This window comes from Eptatretus burgeri, chromosome 7, assembly GCF_056783735.1.
Source record: "Eptatretus burgeri isolate ZD-2024b chromosome 7, Ebu_testis_v1, whole genome shotgun sequence".
Lineage (NCBI taxonomy): Eukaryota > Metazoa > Chordata > Myxini > Myxiniformes > Myxinidae > Eptatretus > Eptatretus burgeri.
Genome location: NC_140967.1, coordinates 30,711,149 through 30,727,288, shown reverse-complemented (window position 1 = coordinate 30,727,288; position 16,140 = coordinate 30,711,149). Strand labels below are relative to the sequence as shown.

The 16,140-nt window shown below is 41.7% G+C and overlaps 1 protein-coding gene across 3 annotated transcripts in view; it reads right to left on the bottom strand.

Moving 5' to 3' along the window:
- The window catches only part of LOC147022951 (cadherin-15-like), a 171,363-nt gene that overhangs the window by 109,634 nt on the left and 45,589 nt on the right, over window positions 1-16,140 (bottom strand). For 2 of the 3 annotated variants that reach the window (XM_085887912.1, XM_085887911.1), the window contains exons 6-7: window positions 14,725-14,859; window positions 6,642-6,824 (exon numbers count right to left, since the gene is read on the bottom strand). In XM_085887912.1, the coding sequence (XP_085744038.1) occupies window positions 6,642-6,824; window positions 14,725-14,859 (318 nt within the window). The remainder of the gene's footprint in view (window positions 1-6,641; window positions 6,825-14,724; window positions 14,860-16,140) is intronic. The other variant, XM_085887913.1, reaches the window with a different exon arrangement.

Sequence of the window (16,140 nt, the reverse complement as noted above, 5' to 3'; positions counted from 1 at the left end):
CTGTCAATAAAAATTCATTTTCAGTGGTGCAAAGAGTTGTTGGCTTGCGCTGTGGACCAAATAATGAGATCGAGGTGAGTCATGGTTAAAAATACTTTACACAGATGGTTAAATTTCTGGTGATAATCGATGATCTGATCAGAATCCACTGGAAGTGAGGTAATTATCCACGAAATATCGCTCGATTTCTCTAGTCATTCTGAAAGGCTGCCCCACATCCTGTGAGTGTGTGTCGTCCAAACCTTTTGCATTTCTAATATGACAGCGATGGAATAATCTGAAAGTAGCAAAGCTTCTATGGTTCATGATTGGTTTACAGAGCGCAATGAAAGCTTCTAATATCTTCCTTGGCCACCACAAACTGGAGATCATAAGAATACGTACGTATACGTACGTGCGGAAATACGTATATCCTATCTTGTCTGCAGTTAACCCATCATCTTGCCCCGGTACACAGAGTCTTGTGGTGAGGCAGTTACCTTCAAACAACTTGCCTTCTCTTCTGGGAAGGAAAATCTCACCGAAGGCAACCTTAGAGCATTCCACAAAGCCTGCAACAAGTGTGTGTTCCCTCTCAGAAGAACCAGAAAGTGTTTCGCCAATCTCAAGAAAAAACTATAAAACCTGTCTCCTTCCTCAGAGACATTGTGGCACCTTGTCAAGTTTGTGTCTGGTATATGCTCCTCCTCAATTCAAATGGTACCACAGTCGACTCTGCTGATGAACTGATGAGAAGGCCAAATGCATCTACTCTCTCTCTCTCTTTGCTTCCAAATCTCGCATTCACAATCCCAGTATGCAACTGTAACTGGACACTCGTTCTCATCCAATAAGGTGGAAAGGTTTCTGGCAACCCTTACTTCCAATGCTGCAACAAATTTGGATGGCACCAGTGCATTTGTCCAAAAAGCCTGCTCCACTGCTCTTGCTCATCCTTTTTCTACCCCTGTTCACCATATAATTTTTCCCTAGGTCACCTTCCATCTCCTTTGAAAGTCAGCCAACATGACTGCAATACAAAAACATGGTGGACAAACAGATCCTCTTAACTGAAGGCCTGTTAGCTTACTTGCAATGATAAGCAAAGTCATGGATTCCATCATCACAGTTGACATGAAATCCTTCCTTTTCTCAAATGGCCAAACCTCAGACTATCAGTTTGGATTCAGACCCAGTCACTCCATCCTGGACATGCTGCCCTTTATCCCCCCCCCCCCCACAAAAATATATAGAAGCTCTCAATCTCAAGCATGAGATCAGAGCCAAGCATGGGTATCAGGCACACCATCTTGTTCTCCCAACTCTGCCTATGGCATCCAAGGCCACCTTTAATAGCTTATTGACTTCCTCCACTCTCATAGTCAGCGTGTGTGTCTTAATGAGATCCTCTCATCTCCTCTACCCTGTCAAGTGGTCACAGTCCTGTATCATTTCACCAATAATCTTTCCAATTCTCTCAAAATTACTGCTCAACTCTTTTCTGACGACTCCACCCTCTGCCACATCATCCTTCATCCTACAGAGAAGTATGCAGCAGCCTCTTCCCTCCATGCAGACCTTGATATGCACTTGGGTGAGAAGATGGTCAAATACTTGGAATATGTCTTTCAATCCTGACAAATCCCACACTCTTACTTTGTCTCTCCGAAAGGACCATCTGATGAACCCTCCCATCTACTTTCTAAACCGACCTCTTGAATAAGTTCGGTCACTCAAACATTTGGGCCGAACCATCACCCAGGATCTTTCTTGGGCAAATCACATATCCAAGTTGGCCTCGAAAGCTGGCCGTCAAATGACAATCCTCTGTCATAAAAAGATTTTCTTCGGTAAATCTGAACTTTTATCAACTTACAAAGTATTCATCCACAGCTAGATGGAGTACTGCTCTCCCCTTTGGGCTGGAACTCCTGCCTCATACATCTTGATGCTCTGGAAACCAAGGTTGTCAAAATCATTGCAATCTCCTGCTATGAAGTTGAGTATCTGGGTCTGTTACTCTCACATCACAGACAGGATGATTACCTCTGTCTTCCACTGCTTACTTTTTGGTCTTGCAACCTCTGCCCTTTTCTTGTTTTGTCCCCCCCCCACCACCCCATTCCTCTCACCCCTCCAGGTTTCTGAAGGGTGTGCACATTCTGCTCGTAAATCCACTTCTGTTGAAACCTCAAATATCCAGACTCACTGCTCACCTCCACTTGTTTGATTTTCCTTCCTCTCACTTGTGGAACCAACTTCCTCAGGCTTTTCAATCACATTCTTCCCTCCAATGCTTCAAGACAGCTGTAACCCACCACCTCAGGCAATCTCCCATCCGTTCTCATGATCCTTTTTCTCATGACCCCCCCCTTGCCCCCCTCAAGCACACCCCTTCCTTTGCAGGTTATTGTGTTTTCTCTCTTCTCATTCACCCTTTTTTGTTTTTGTTCCATTTATTTTTCATCCACAGTTTTCCTTTCATCTTCTGGCTGAGTTTGAGCTTGTATCCAGATTGTTCATGCAATGTGTCCTCCTCCCTCTCCCCTTGATCCAATTCTTCCTCATTCCCATTCATCTTCATAGGGTTCCTCTTTTGTATCCCTCTATCCTGCCATTGGTGTGGTTTCGCCTTTTCAATATGTTCTCCTTGTTCTCTTATGTTCTGATTCATTATGTGCTCTTTATCTACACTAATGAATGTCAGTGTGTGTCAGTCAGTCAGTCAGTCAGTCAATGTGTGTCTCCTCCATAACTCCAAAACCATGAAACCTAGCAGCCTGAAATTTTGCATGCATACTAAGGGAACTCGAAGGAAGTGCATGAGTGAAAATTGTGTGTTTGGGTTCATTAAAACACCCCTTTTGAAGATAATTAATGGCTTTATTTAATTATATCCTTCATCAGGTGCATCCTCGGACACCTCTGTGCATCCTTGGATACCTTGTTCTCCCTCGAAAGGGTCTTAATTCGCTGTTTTGAAGCAGAATTTACCAAGTGTTGGATTGTTTTCCTACTAACAGAATGTGAGCTGAGTTCAGTGACAACTGCCAAGGGCTTCTGCACTTGCTATGAGTGCATGTTTGGAGAGACAAGGGTGTCCTGAGAAGAAAAAGGTAAGTTGTGTTTTTATCATTTATAATTATCGAGTTGTTAATGTTTTAAGATCGGGCCAAGCTGACGGTGTTGCGAGTGAGGCCTCGGTTAGATGCTAGGCCGCACCGGTTTTTTGCTAATAAAGGTGTCAAAATTAATTTTTTCATGCAAGTTATGTATTTGGTCACATGCCTGATGTCATGTGCTTAAGGAACTGAAGACTGCCATGCTGGATAGGTTGGTCTGGAGGTGCTGTATTCATGGAACCTGAGATGGCATAGGCTAAGGACAATATACGCCCTCACAGTAGTAGTAGTAGTAGTAGTAGTAGTAGTAGTAGTAGTAGTAGTAGTAGTAGTAGTAGTAGTATTAGTAGTAGTAGTAGTATCAGAAGAAGAAGATTTTATAAGGATTGCACATGGATGCTTTTGAAATCGTGTTTTATTATGTTGGAAAGGATTTTTCTTGAGAATGGAGGTTTTTGCTTCAAACAACCTCATAAATTTATTTGAACTTTAATTCAATTTTTGTTTTCACTTTTCACAGTCGCTAAGGTAGCCTAACACTCCAATTGCAGCAAGGTTTGTGAAAATCGGGTGTTTTTTTTTTACGACGTTTTAACGTCGTTTTGTGCATTTATACAAGCAACATGAGGAGCTTCCAAACGGCCTCATGACTTTATCTTAAGTTTTATTCAATCTCTGTTTTCACTTTTGGTATTTGCTAATGTAGATTCAGACTGAACCAAAACAATTTCCGTGAAAATCCTTTGAAATTTGATGAATTTTGGTTGTATAGAGAAATGGTATGGGAAATGTGAGACTTCTCAAATGTTCTAAGCGGACTCATAGCCTTACTTAACTCCGATTTGATTTATATTTCCACTTTTTATAGTCCCTGCCACAGATTCAAACTCAACTGCACCAAATTGTGGGAAAATCTGACAAAAACGCTTTTTTTCGGAAGGAAAATGCATAAAATTTCAAATAACAGAGATGAATCTTAAAGGGACACTATATGATTTAATACATTCAGTGCTTGACCTTGCGCCCTGTCCCCCAGAGGGACTGCTTATCCGTAGTGTCTGTCAGATCTGTGTCTATATTCTCAGAGGTCTTGCAAGGTGTTCTGCAGGGAATCAAAGCAAATCTGGTAAAAAAAAAAACCCAAAAACATGTTTTAAAATAGCTATAATGTTTGCATGGACTGTGAGCTGATGTGCCACGTGACCATCTGTACAAACCTGCAGGCAGGGTGGAGGATTATCTGTAATGTTTATTTCCTGGGTGATTAAACTTTGCACTGTCTCCAGGGTTGTTCTACATTAAACAGCAACTCTTTTGTGGATAAAGTCATTGCCACAGGCACTGGTGATATGTAGACTGAATTTAAAATTAAAGGGATCCTACGTGGTATGCGCCCACAGCTTGGATACGTTGAAACAGGCCACAACAATTTCTTAACGATAAAGCTCTCCAATTTTTTTTCACTTTCCTCGCTCATTTTCATACCTTCGAATCGCATATAAACGCCTGGAGACGCCAATATCCATGACTTTATTTCATTTCCGCACATACGATAACCTCGAGAATCTCAACCTTATAACCTTCATTTTTGACGACATCGCTTTGTTTAACCTTTGTGTCCTCCTCCCTCAGCTCTGTCCTCGCCAACCCCCTCCTCTCTCTCTATCCCCACCTCCTGTCTATACCCCTTCCCTCCCCCCCCAATGTTGCTGTCAACGAAGCGACGGGTTGTATTTGCTAGTATACAAAAAAGGTGCAAAAGAATACTGAATTACAGACCAGTAACCTTCCTTGAAATTTACAAGGGTGGGCTGAAAGTCGCTTCCACCCTGCAAAATTTCTCACACCTCCCTCGCAAGATGTCGAAGAGGATTTCGTGACAAATTCAGTGATGCAAGGAGAATGATGGAGTACAAACAGAGGCAATGACTGATTATTGTAAGTGATACATAACAGAACCTCTACAGTATATTAAAAGAGTTGAAGAATGAATGCTTTACTGTGGAGGGGAAAAGCTACTCTCAGGCTACTGAGTATAACCAAATCATGGAATCCATCTTTGCTACTGACTTCAAATATTTTCTGTTTGCAAACCTCCTGATCTTTTATCAACATTTGGATTACATTCTAGTCAATCAACTATGAACATGCTGCCATATCTTTCTTTACATTGGTCGAGGTCGGAGGTCCTAAATCTTAAACAAAAGGTCAGAACTGTTTCACCAGTCATATTGTGGGCTTTTGACAGGCTGGCATCCTGCTTCATTTGCCAGGCTTGGTGCTTGCTGTATACACGATTGCTTTCATACATGATTTTGTGACTTCTTCCACTCGTACAGTAAATGTGTTACTCTGAAGGAAATCTCCAATCCCAATCTGGAGTTGTGGCTGAAAAGTCCCAAGGAAGTGTCTTGGGTGCAGTCTTATTCATCATTTACATAAACAACCATTTTTTTCGAAACAAGGTCAAGGCTCGTGGAAGAGCTAGTACCCTGAAAGTATCAGGTACATTGTCTTGCAACAGAGCAAAAGTAACAGTTGAGAGGGGGGGCACTAACAGCAGGTTTGAAGGACAAAGTAGAGGGAGACTTGGACAAGTAATGGGTATGGGGAGGAATTAGGGATCGGGGAAGATGCATGGGGTGAAGAGGATGGATACAGAAGAAAACTCAGGAAGGAAAAACTGGTAATTTGGAAGGAGGTGGACTTGGGGGTGGTTGGGGGGGAGGGGGGGGGTTAACGGATGTATAAAAGATCATGGTTTTAAAATGGTGACGATCTGAGATGGTGGTGAACAGCTGTCTTGAAGACACGGAGGGAAGAATGAGATTGAAGAGAATGTGGAAGTTGGTTACCGAAGCAGGGGGGTGGGGGGGGGGAGAGAAACACAACCTATCCTAAGCTCTGGAATACCTCTCTTCTTCTTTGTAGAGGACTCCACTTTGTGGCATTCAGCAGCCATGTCATTTTCCACTGATCTGGAATTATGTACTTGTCTAACAAATCTAACAGATTATGTTCTGATACTGGCAAATCTCACAGTCTCACCTCGATTCCAGAAGGAATGTAAAATAACCTATCTACCTATTTCATGGTCAGCCACTGGAAGAGGTTCAGGATCTTGAACCTAGAGTCCTCACTTCAAGCCATGACCTCCTGGGAGCTGTCCATATAGCAAAGCTGGCATCCAAATCCAGCTGCAGGCTGGGCACCACGGCATTCTTCGACAAATCAGAATGACTAACAGCCTAGTTTGCCTTTTTACTGGCTTCTGTCACCTGGCTCTTCAACGAGCCCAGAACTTGTATTTAAAAAGTACGAAGAGTCAATATGCATTTCGGTGCAGTTTTCTATTCGTTTGATTATTCACAGGTTTTTTTGGTCCAAGAAAGCCCCAATTATTAAAACTTGGAATACAAAGAAAGAAAATTCCACCATGTTACCAAAATCATAGATAATTGTTTAACTATCGTCCAAAAGTTAATCTGTGAATGAAGGAATTGTAAGAATGCACGAGCAGTTTATAATTGAAGCACTCACTTGAACAAGGCCGATGACACACTCATTGCTCTCTGGATCTGTGTCGACACTGAAAAATGAGTGAGTGTCCATTTCCGTGAGTGTGCAGTGAGCTTGCCATGCAGAGGAGCCATGCATATCAGCATCCAGTACTGTCAGGCGTCCCAATTCGACCATGTTGCCCTCCATTACCGACAGCTCCAGCTGTGGGAAATGAGGAAAGCAGCCTTGACCGTGTTTTGTTTTCTCTCTCTTCTCTCTAAATCAGAAGGTTTATATCTATTTCTTCATGATAAATGATAAGCACACGGATGTGGCTCATAAAGTGTCACATCCTCAACATTGTCCATACTTTTTATTTAATAAAGACATCTCAGCACATGGAGTGCAGCCGGTTCACAGAATTACAGAGGAACAAAGGTGAACAGAGACACAAACACTGTACATAAGTGGATGAATGGCTAAATGGAAAGGGGCAGGGGTTAATGAAAGCAGAAGAGAGAAGGGGTGTCGGTACAGGAGAAAGCATGACACAACAGAGGGTAGCAATCTTGAAAGACTGGAGGGAAGGGCACAAGAAAACAAAAACAGGGAGTTGATTCCACACATGACAAAATAGTGATGAAAGAATGGAACTGATAATTCAGCTGAAAATTTGGGGAGGATATCAGGCTGGGTTTTTGATAAAGGACACATGTGACCTGGGTTGGCTCAGGGAGGATAGATGTGGGAGACGGCAAAACCAGAAGTGAGGCAATAAAAAAACTGAGTCTCCGTCAAATTGTAATAAGCAGATGCTATAAATCGGCCTCCAGTGAACAGATGCAAATAATATGCAGATCCTTTAAATCAATCTGCTCGAGGGAAGCAAGAGTTATACAGCTCAACAACCCTAACTTGAGACAAACACAGTTATAGATAGGTCTGAGGAGTTCAGAATTTACTGAACTCTTTTCTGAATTTCTGAACTCTGGAAAGAATAACGAGATATCAGCCTGCCTTTTCACTTCTGCCCAAGACAGGTTGTGACTGCGAGGACTGCAGCTCCAGGGCCTGCATCTCTATTTTTCAGGGGTTGCCAGGGGAGTAAACCGAGGAGTTATAAATCTGATCCTTATGGGAGAACATAGGATTTTCCAGTGACAAAAGAATGGTCCACATAGTTGACAATGACTTGTTTTTGCCAATTCTGTAAAAATTGAAGCAATATAAGCTTGCCACGATGAAGTGAGGGGTACTGTTCTGCAAAGGGTGGAGTCATTATGCAGCAAAATTGCAAAGGGAATTTTCAAAGGAAGTGAAAAGGCCATTGATGTTGATCAAGTATAAGGTTGCTCCTAAAATCCCCTTTGTGGGACACCTTCATCCTCAAGAAGATCACGAGTCAGAATTCCATCAAAAGCAACCCATAGATTCCAATTTGCACAGAAAAATAGATACCCATTTGTGAAGGGGTCCCTGGTTATCATTATCAGACAGCTTGGAAGCTTACACTGAGTGCCAGACAGTCAAAATCTCTTGAACTATCAAAATAGATGGCCTTGATCTCTCGTTTGGCATTTGGTGCATCGATACATTGTCCGACTAAAATAAGCAACATCTCCATTGTGGAATAGCAGGCACAGAAGCTGACTGATTTATCAAACATTAGTATGTTGAAGAGAGCATAATATCTGAGGTCTACATCAATGACCGATTCCATCACTTTTTTTATGAATTTGAGAATGCTGACTGGTCTGTCGTTAAGTAGATCAGACTTGGAAACCTTCTTGTAAATATGCATTATTACCTTTTCACAATGAATGCAGGAGAAGATTTGAGAAATACATGGAAAAGAGTGAGGAAAGAAGAGAACATAGGACCAAATTACAGTTCTTCAGGATTATAGTGCCAACAATGCCAAGTCCATTTGTAGAGGAACTATCAAGATTGAGGAAGAAATTCTCAACATCCGTGAGTTCAAATTTCACAGGTTGCAGAGAGAAACTGTGATTGAGGGTGGCAGGGGGGGGGGGTACATTTCCATGCCAAGGTCAAGCATGTCCAATTTGACTCGATCCTTTAGAAATGAAGATATAGTAAGTAAGTAAGGGAATGTTTATGGGAGACACATTTATCAGCTGCCACCAGGCTTTTGAGAATGGTGAATCACTCCAGAGATTTTTTTACTGCAAGTGAACTTGTTGTTCGCCTCTGGCTTGTCGAAGGACTGATGCACAGTGGTCGAGGGTATACGAGTGGACGGATCGACTGTAGTTTCACATCAGTTTGGGTTTGACTTCCTGGGGGAGAACACGTCACTTTTTTGTAATTTCCTCATCAAATGTCTCAGTGTACCAAGATTGTGATGTTGAATGGGACAATTCATGGAGGGATGAACTAGTTAAGCAGAGAAAGCAGTCTGGCGATGGATATGCAGGAACTGTTGAAGTCAGGAACTGATGAGATAATGGACCAGTCTTTAAGGGGGATATCAGATTTTCTACCAGATCAATCTGCCGTAAACACATGAAACTGCATACATGTCTGCATTTTTGCAATTACTTGAAGACCACCAAGGAGATAAACCCTTCCACATGAACTTAATCAGAAGAGCCAGGAGTTGGACAATATTGTGGAGAAGTTTGACATATCAAAATCGAATGAAGAATTCGTTTTTTGGAGAGATGCACGAGTAGAAAAAGAGAGAGCGAGTTATTGCAGGTGTTTTGCAAAAGGCCTCAGCTGCAATATCATGGACTGTAGTTGGAGGACTGTTGGGGTTATAGTTACATTATAAGTCTTTACAGATTAAAGAAAGAGAACTGTGGTGGGAGGATAGCTGACAATCCATGCTGGAAGAGAGAACTTAATATATTGAGTTGTAAAAACGGGGAGGGGGAGAGGGGAGGGGGAGAGGGGAGGGGGAGAGGGGAGGAGGGGAGGGTCGGTGACCACACACATAAACAAAGAAGTTGGTTGTCCTTTGTGTTAATCGTTATGCACAGAAACATAAACAAAGACATGAAACAAGAGACAGTGTCACACAGACTCCACAGGGTCGGAGATGGAAGGGCTGGGGTTTAGGGGGGGGGGGTCGGCGAAGAGACACTGTGGAAAAAGAGTTATGAACATCTCGAGCAAAATCTCCACTATGATGAGTGCTGGACTGCTGGATGTTAAAGCACAGATGGAAGCAGTCCAGGGATTGAGGCAGACGAGTCAGAAACATGCTCTTTGAGAATGGTTTCAGTTAGTGAGATAATGCCAGGAGATACAAAGGTGATGGATAGAGATATCTGAGAAGTTAGTTTGCAATTCTCTGCTGTTAGAGACCTACAAACCGACCTATCAGCAGGCATGAATGCTATTGGGTAGGGGGGACGGCATGCCGTCCAGTTATTTAGCGGGGGCAGGGGGAGGATTGGAGACTCAGTTTGGAAAAGATCATCCAAATATATTTGTTTGTGTTCACCACTATTGTACTCCACTGATATAACAATAAAAAAGGAAATACCATTATTAAATCCTTTGACAGCAGAATCTATACTATAATGGAGCTAAGTGTTTGTTATCTCCTCCAAGACGAAGCATCAACAGCCTATGAAACTCAGCTATATTGTACTTGGTATAGATGACTCTGGATCGCTATACTTTTTAGCTCGCTATCACGAACGAATGAGCAAAAATTAAGGGGGTTAAAAAGTAAATTGAGGCCACCGAGTATTAGCAATGCAGCCCGAGGTACATCACCAAACATGGTTGGTCCAGTGCTATCACGTGCCTACCACAGAACAGACGAATGATGGCAGGTGTATGATATTTATCTATCTATATCTATACTATAATGTAGCAAGTATATGTGAATATGTGAGTATGTATACGTGTATGTATGTTTGTATGTATGTATACATGCCCCCCCCACCTCCACCCACAATCCTGTCCTCAACCCCCTCCTCCCAACTTTGTCCTCCCTCTGCCCCCCATACCACCACACCCAAACTTTGTGCTCCCCTCCCCCTTTCTTCAAATCCTCAAACCCCCTCCCAACTCAAAGTCCTCAAACCCCCCCCACCACTTAAAAGCTTCAAACCCCTCGATCCCAACTCTGTCCCCTCTCTCTGCCTCCGCTCCCCCAACCCAACTCTGTCATCCTCTCCCCTTTTCTTCTTCAAGTCCTCAACTGGCCCAAACCCAAGTCCTCAACCCCCCCCCCCCAACATCTCAATCTCCCTCTTCCAACTGCATGCACTGTCACCCCCAACTCTCTGTACACAGGGAACTTTGGTGCATTAGAAGGCCACTCGGCCTATCATGCCTGTGTTGTTCCTGTTCCTGTTTGTTAAGAACAATGTCAAAATTAAATAAAGATGGAATGTTAAATTCACATTCACTTCCCTATTTCTTCAAATATTCTCACTATAAGTGATGGGTCAGTGTTTGTTTATTTGCTTTTTCACACTACTCCTACAGTTGTGTGCTGATTACATCCAGACTTGCGACATAGAATCAGCATGATGCCAATTAGTGTATATAGGGGTGTTTTATCTTTGCCGGTGGTCTTGGGGGGGGGGGGGACAGATCCAAATTCTCGATGTAAATGTGTATCATGTGGCATTGCCTCCAGATAGGAGAGGGAATTACAAGTCCTCACCATTTACAGTTCAGTATTCCTGTCCCCACGTTTTTCAGTGCAGTGAGGTGTTTTGAATTATAAGCAGTAGGTATGTTTTTACTTCATGCACATAACTTCATGGGGTTGTTTTTTTTTCATATGCAGAGTTGTCAGTTGCCTGTACACCGCCCAAATAAAAGGTATGTGTCAGAAGAACGTGTTGCATGTTTGGAACAAGATCGCCCAAAGGGTGGGTACTCTGCTCGTCTTATTAGATACCCACACACAACAAATTACTATCGTTCTTTCCCGTAAGTCATTATTATTAACATGCTGTGCCTAACTTGTATTTGATTAATGATTTGTCATGGATTTTTAACCTCCGCCATCGAAGATGGATGGAGGTTACTGTTTTCACCCGTCTGTTTGTTTGTTTGTTTGTTTGTGAACAGTATTACGGAAAAACTCCTGGACGGATTTCGACAAAACTTGGTGTGGGGATTAGGTATGGTCCAAGGATCATGCCATTACATTTTGGACTTGGTCCAAAGTCCAAGATGGCCGCTATGGCGGCCATTTTGAAAAGATATTTGAATTTTGGTTTTTGCATTTCTACATGTTTTAAGTAATTTCCAACAACAAAAAAAAAAATTTGTTAGAGAAAAAAAAAAAAATTGCAACTTTTTTTCAAAAAAATTTCGATTTTATTTTTTTGGCATTTCTACATGTGCGTCGATCTAGTTTAGTTTATTCAATCGTGGTTCAGTAGAGTCTTATCCGTTTTGACCTACAATGAATAGGATATCGGGTTCACTTAAGTGACCCAGCAGTATTGGCGGTGGAGGTTTTGCACTCTACCGAGTGCTCCCCCTCTAGTTTTTTATATCAGTTTATGGGGGCACTGGATCAAAACTGGACAGGTCAGGCCAATTAAGCCCCCCCCCAACCCCTTTACCCATAATGCCAGATCTGTCCAAAAAGTAAGGGAGGATGGAGAAACAGAGATTTTGGTTAGGGGGGGGGAGGGGTTGGAAAGATTAAAGAGGGAGGAGCAGGGGTGAGGAAGATGGATGGTGGGGAGAATGGGAGGGGTAGTAGAGTGGGAGGACGGAACAGAGGGTGGCAGATGGAGTAGGGGAGCTGAGGGGTGAGATGAGAGTGGGAGAGCTGTATGGTGGTGGAAGAGAGAGGACAGAAACATTATTTTTCATCAATTTATCTGTCAGGGGTAAGAGAGGAATAAATTAGATGAAGGAAGGTGAGCAGAGCTCAGGGATTAAGATATGAAGGAAGGATCCAACACATTTGTAACAAGAACGATGATACAACAGAGGATATGATGAAGGGACATATGAGAGAACGATTAAGACAAAGGACATCTGCAAAATTAAAAATACAGTTTTGGGAGAAGGGGAGGGTATAGGGTAAAGAAATGGGGATGGAAAACAAGACAGGAGATTTGTCAAGCATGTGAGGCCTTGTGAAAAATCTGAGCAAGTTTCAAACACAACTCAATGATGGCGATACTACCAAATAAACCATCATGTGACTACATAATGTACAAATCAAAGGAAACCCAATTTGTACACAAAACACACAGGTATACATTTAAACAATTTTGTCCATTGTCTCGTAATATCCCAAAAGGTGCACTGATATCACATGGTGTCTTTTTCCTACCTGTGAAGTGAAAGCTCTACCATTGTCCTTTGGTCACATGAAAACAATTCATTTATTTCATTTAAACATAAATTTACAAAGAAAGAAAGATCAACAGTGATCATATTTTTGAATGTGTTGATGAATCAATGTAGGAGTTGCTCCATCATCAAACAAAATTACAAATATAATGAGTTTTCTTAAAGATCTGGGTCTCAGGTTTTTTTTTTTTTTTGCACACTTGGTCTGCATCGTCCCTGATGAAGGCTACCTTGTGAGTAAAACGTTGGAGTGATCATTATCCTATTTGGGTATGGGGATTTTGGATGGCACTGTCTTTTCATAAGTGGCATTTTAAAGCCTATTCCATGTTGCCCTGCAGGCCTTATATATACTAGCTTGGTATGCTTACACATTGTCAGCAATAATTAACCACGCTTCCCCATTGTCTCGGGTCACTCACCTGCATTTGTTTTTTCATTTATTTATTTTCATTTACGGATGCTTTCTGACAGTTCTGTGATTTTTCCCAGTGTATCGGCTTCGATTTCCGTCGGCACACATAATGATTGTGCCTTCCAATTGTCTCGGGTCGCTCACCTGCATTTATATTTTCATTTACGGATGCTTTCCCACAGTTCTGTGATTTTTCTTGGTGTATCGACTTAGATGTCTGTCGGCACACAAAATTACTGTGCTTTCCAATTGTTACAGGTCGCTCACCTGCACTTATTGTTGTTTTTTTTAGATCCTCGTGGAGGATCTCAAAGTCTTACTCACATTGTTTTTCTTGTGGACTTTTTTGTTTCACAGCCTAGAGTTTTCGTCGAAACTTCCTGAAACTTGGCGTAAATATGTAAAAATACCCCGCGCAGACAGTAACCATCTCCGATTTTGAAAATTCCTCCGAGAAAAGAAGTTATGACGTCCAAATATCTCCACTAATGTAAATCGCCTAAAAATAATCTCCGAAACTAGGCAAGCTTTTTGAATTCTGTTTGTGGGAATCGAACAGGGCATTAGCAGAGATGAATGACCGCACATATGATACATCACTATGACGTCATGTCAATTTTTATGACGTCATTCCTATTTTTTGATTCACAACCCAGAGTTTTCATCAGATCTTCGTGATACTTGCCATGTATATGCACAAAGCCCACGCACAGGGAGTAACCATCTCCGATTTTGGAAATTCTTCCTAGAAAAAAAGTTGACGTCATAATATCGCCGCTAATGGAAATCGCCTATACCATTATCTCCGAAACTCGGCAAGCTGTTTGAATTTTGTTTGCGGGAATCAAGCCGGGCATTAGCACAGATAATTTATCGCAAACCTGATACATCACAATGACGTCATATTCGTTTTTATGACGTCATCATTAAGAGGACGATGATCGTAGCTCATTTGAGCTTGTTACATTTACAGATGCTTTCCAATGGTTCTGTGATTTTCCCGGTGTATCGGCTTCGATGTCTGTCGGCACGCAAAATTACAGTTTTCTACGTCACCCCAATAGTACCAAATATTAATATCAGTCAGTCCTTAGAATGAGGTTTACATATTAGATGAATTAATTTATAAATCATCCCAGGTAAGGCAGACAAATAACCCTCTCCCTGAAGGTTATTTATATGCTAGCTGGGTTTTTACTGAATCTATTAGGCCAAGAAGAAAAATAAAACCATTTAGGACTTAGATTTATTTTCTGGGAAAAACTGCTCTTGTAAAGCAAAAAATGGTTGAATGCTCAGGCTGTGTAACTTTGGAACAAGAAGTTGGATGAATGGTATGGCTGTGCAACTGTAGCCAGGTGTGGAACAGCAGATGCATGCACATGGGAGGCTCACAGAGTCACGAGTGAAACGAGGCTCATTATCATTCGCATCTTGTACAACAATGCTTGCAGTAGCCGTGTGGCTGAGGCTGTTTGAGTCGCCAGCCATGTCCACAACTTGTAATATCAGTGTGTAGCAGCTCATCAACTGAGATGATTAGGAAGGGGGCACAGGTAAAAGACTGTTACTGCACTCATAAATAGTATAATCAGAGTAACGATGCATGGACACTGATGGTAGAGATAATATGTAATAAATAATCACATTCAAAGTATTTATTTATTATTATACTCAAGGTTTATTCATGCACATGTATCATCCGGCTACTAGTTTGCATCATTCCTGGGGTGCACTGGTGCTGCTGTTGCAGAGCCCCTTCCACTTGACAACATAAATATATAATTTTACAAGGTTACCAGCACACAATGGCCGATTCTTTTGAAGCCTCATTTATGCATTAAAAAAATGTACGGTGGCATATTTAATGTTCATCAGCAAATATGATAGCAGATTAATGTTCCCTCTGAAGGATGATGTACTGGAAGCAATACCCTCCTGGCAAAGCTTCAGAATGACAGTTTATAGTCAGGCCAGGAATTGAATTCAGAGTAGATTGCTCAACTGTGGGTATGCTCTCTCTCTCTGAGCTATCCTGCTGGCCCCAAATGAGGGTTGAGTTTGAGGTTGTTGGAAGAGGAAAGAGGTAAGATTAAAATAGATTTCTGCTCGTTCCAGATTGAAATTTCTTGATTGATGCCAAAGCAAAAAACAAACCTCTCCCAAACCAATTTATCTGAAAGTCATTACTTTCATGTTCCATCCTACAGTTATCAATGTCATTTATTAATATTTATCAGAAGTAGAGCTTGACTGCCTGCTCTACCAACTCCTGGGATGATTTCATCTCTCCACTCACTCTCCCTAATAAAAACTCCACACCACTGAGGAAAAGCACTATTTATGGTGATTCAGCCAGTGAGAAATCCTCCAATTTCTTTTAAACAGCATTGATGGTTCCAAGTGTAAAATTGGCCAAAGTTTCCAAACACTTTCGACGATTTTACATGAAGTATTTCAAGTTTGAACATTTTTGATGCGTTTCAAAAAGAACACCAATCACCATCCGGCAGTTTAACTAAAGGACTATCAAAGACAGATGCCTCTTTGGCGTGCAGGTGGAAGTTTTCTGTGAAATGGAATTTTAGTTATATAATGTACAGTATGTTCAATTTGTTGATGTTGTATGTGACACTGGTGGATGATGTCATTAGACTTTCACGTATTAAAACACTTTTGGCTACGCCATCTTCCATGTTATGTTACATGGTGTCAGAACGTCTGTTTCAGATAATCACAGCTTCTACCCGACCGATCGAACAACCTACAAACTCATTATATGAGCTATGGTGAACATTAACTTTGATCATA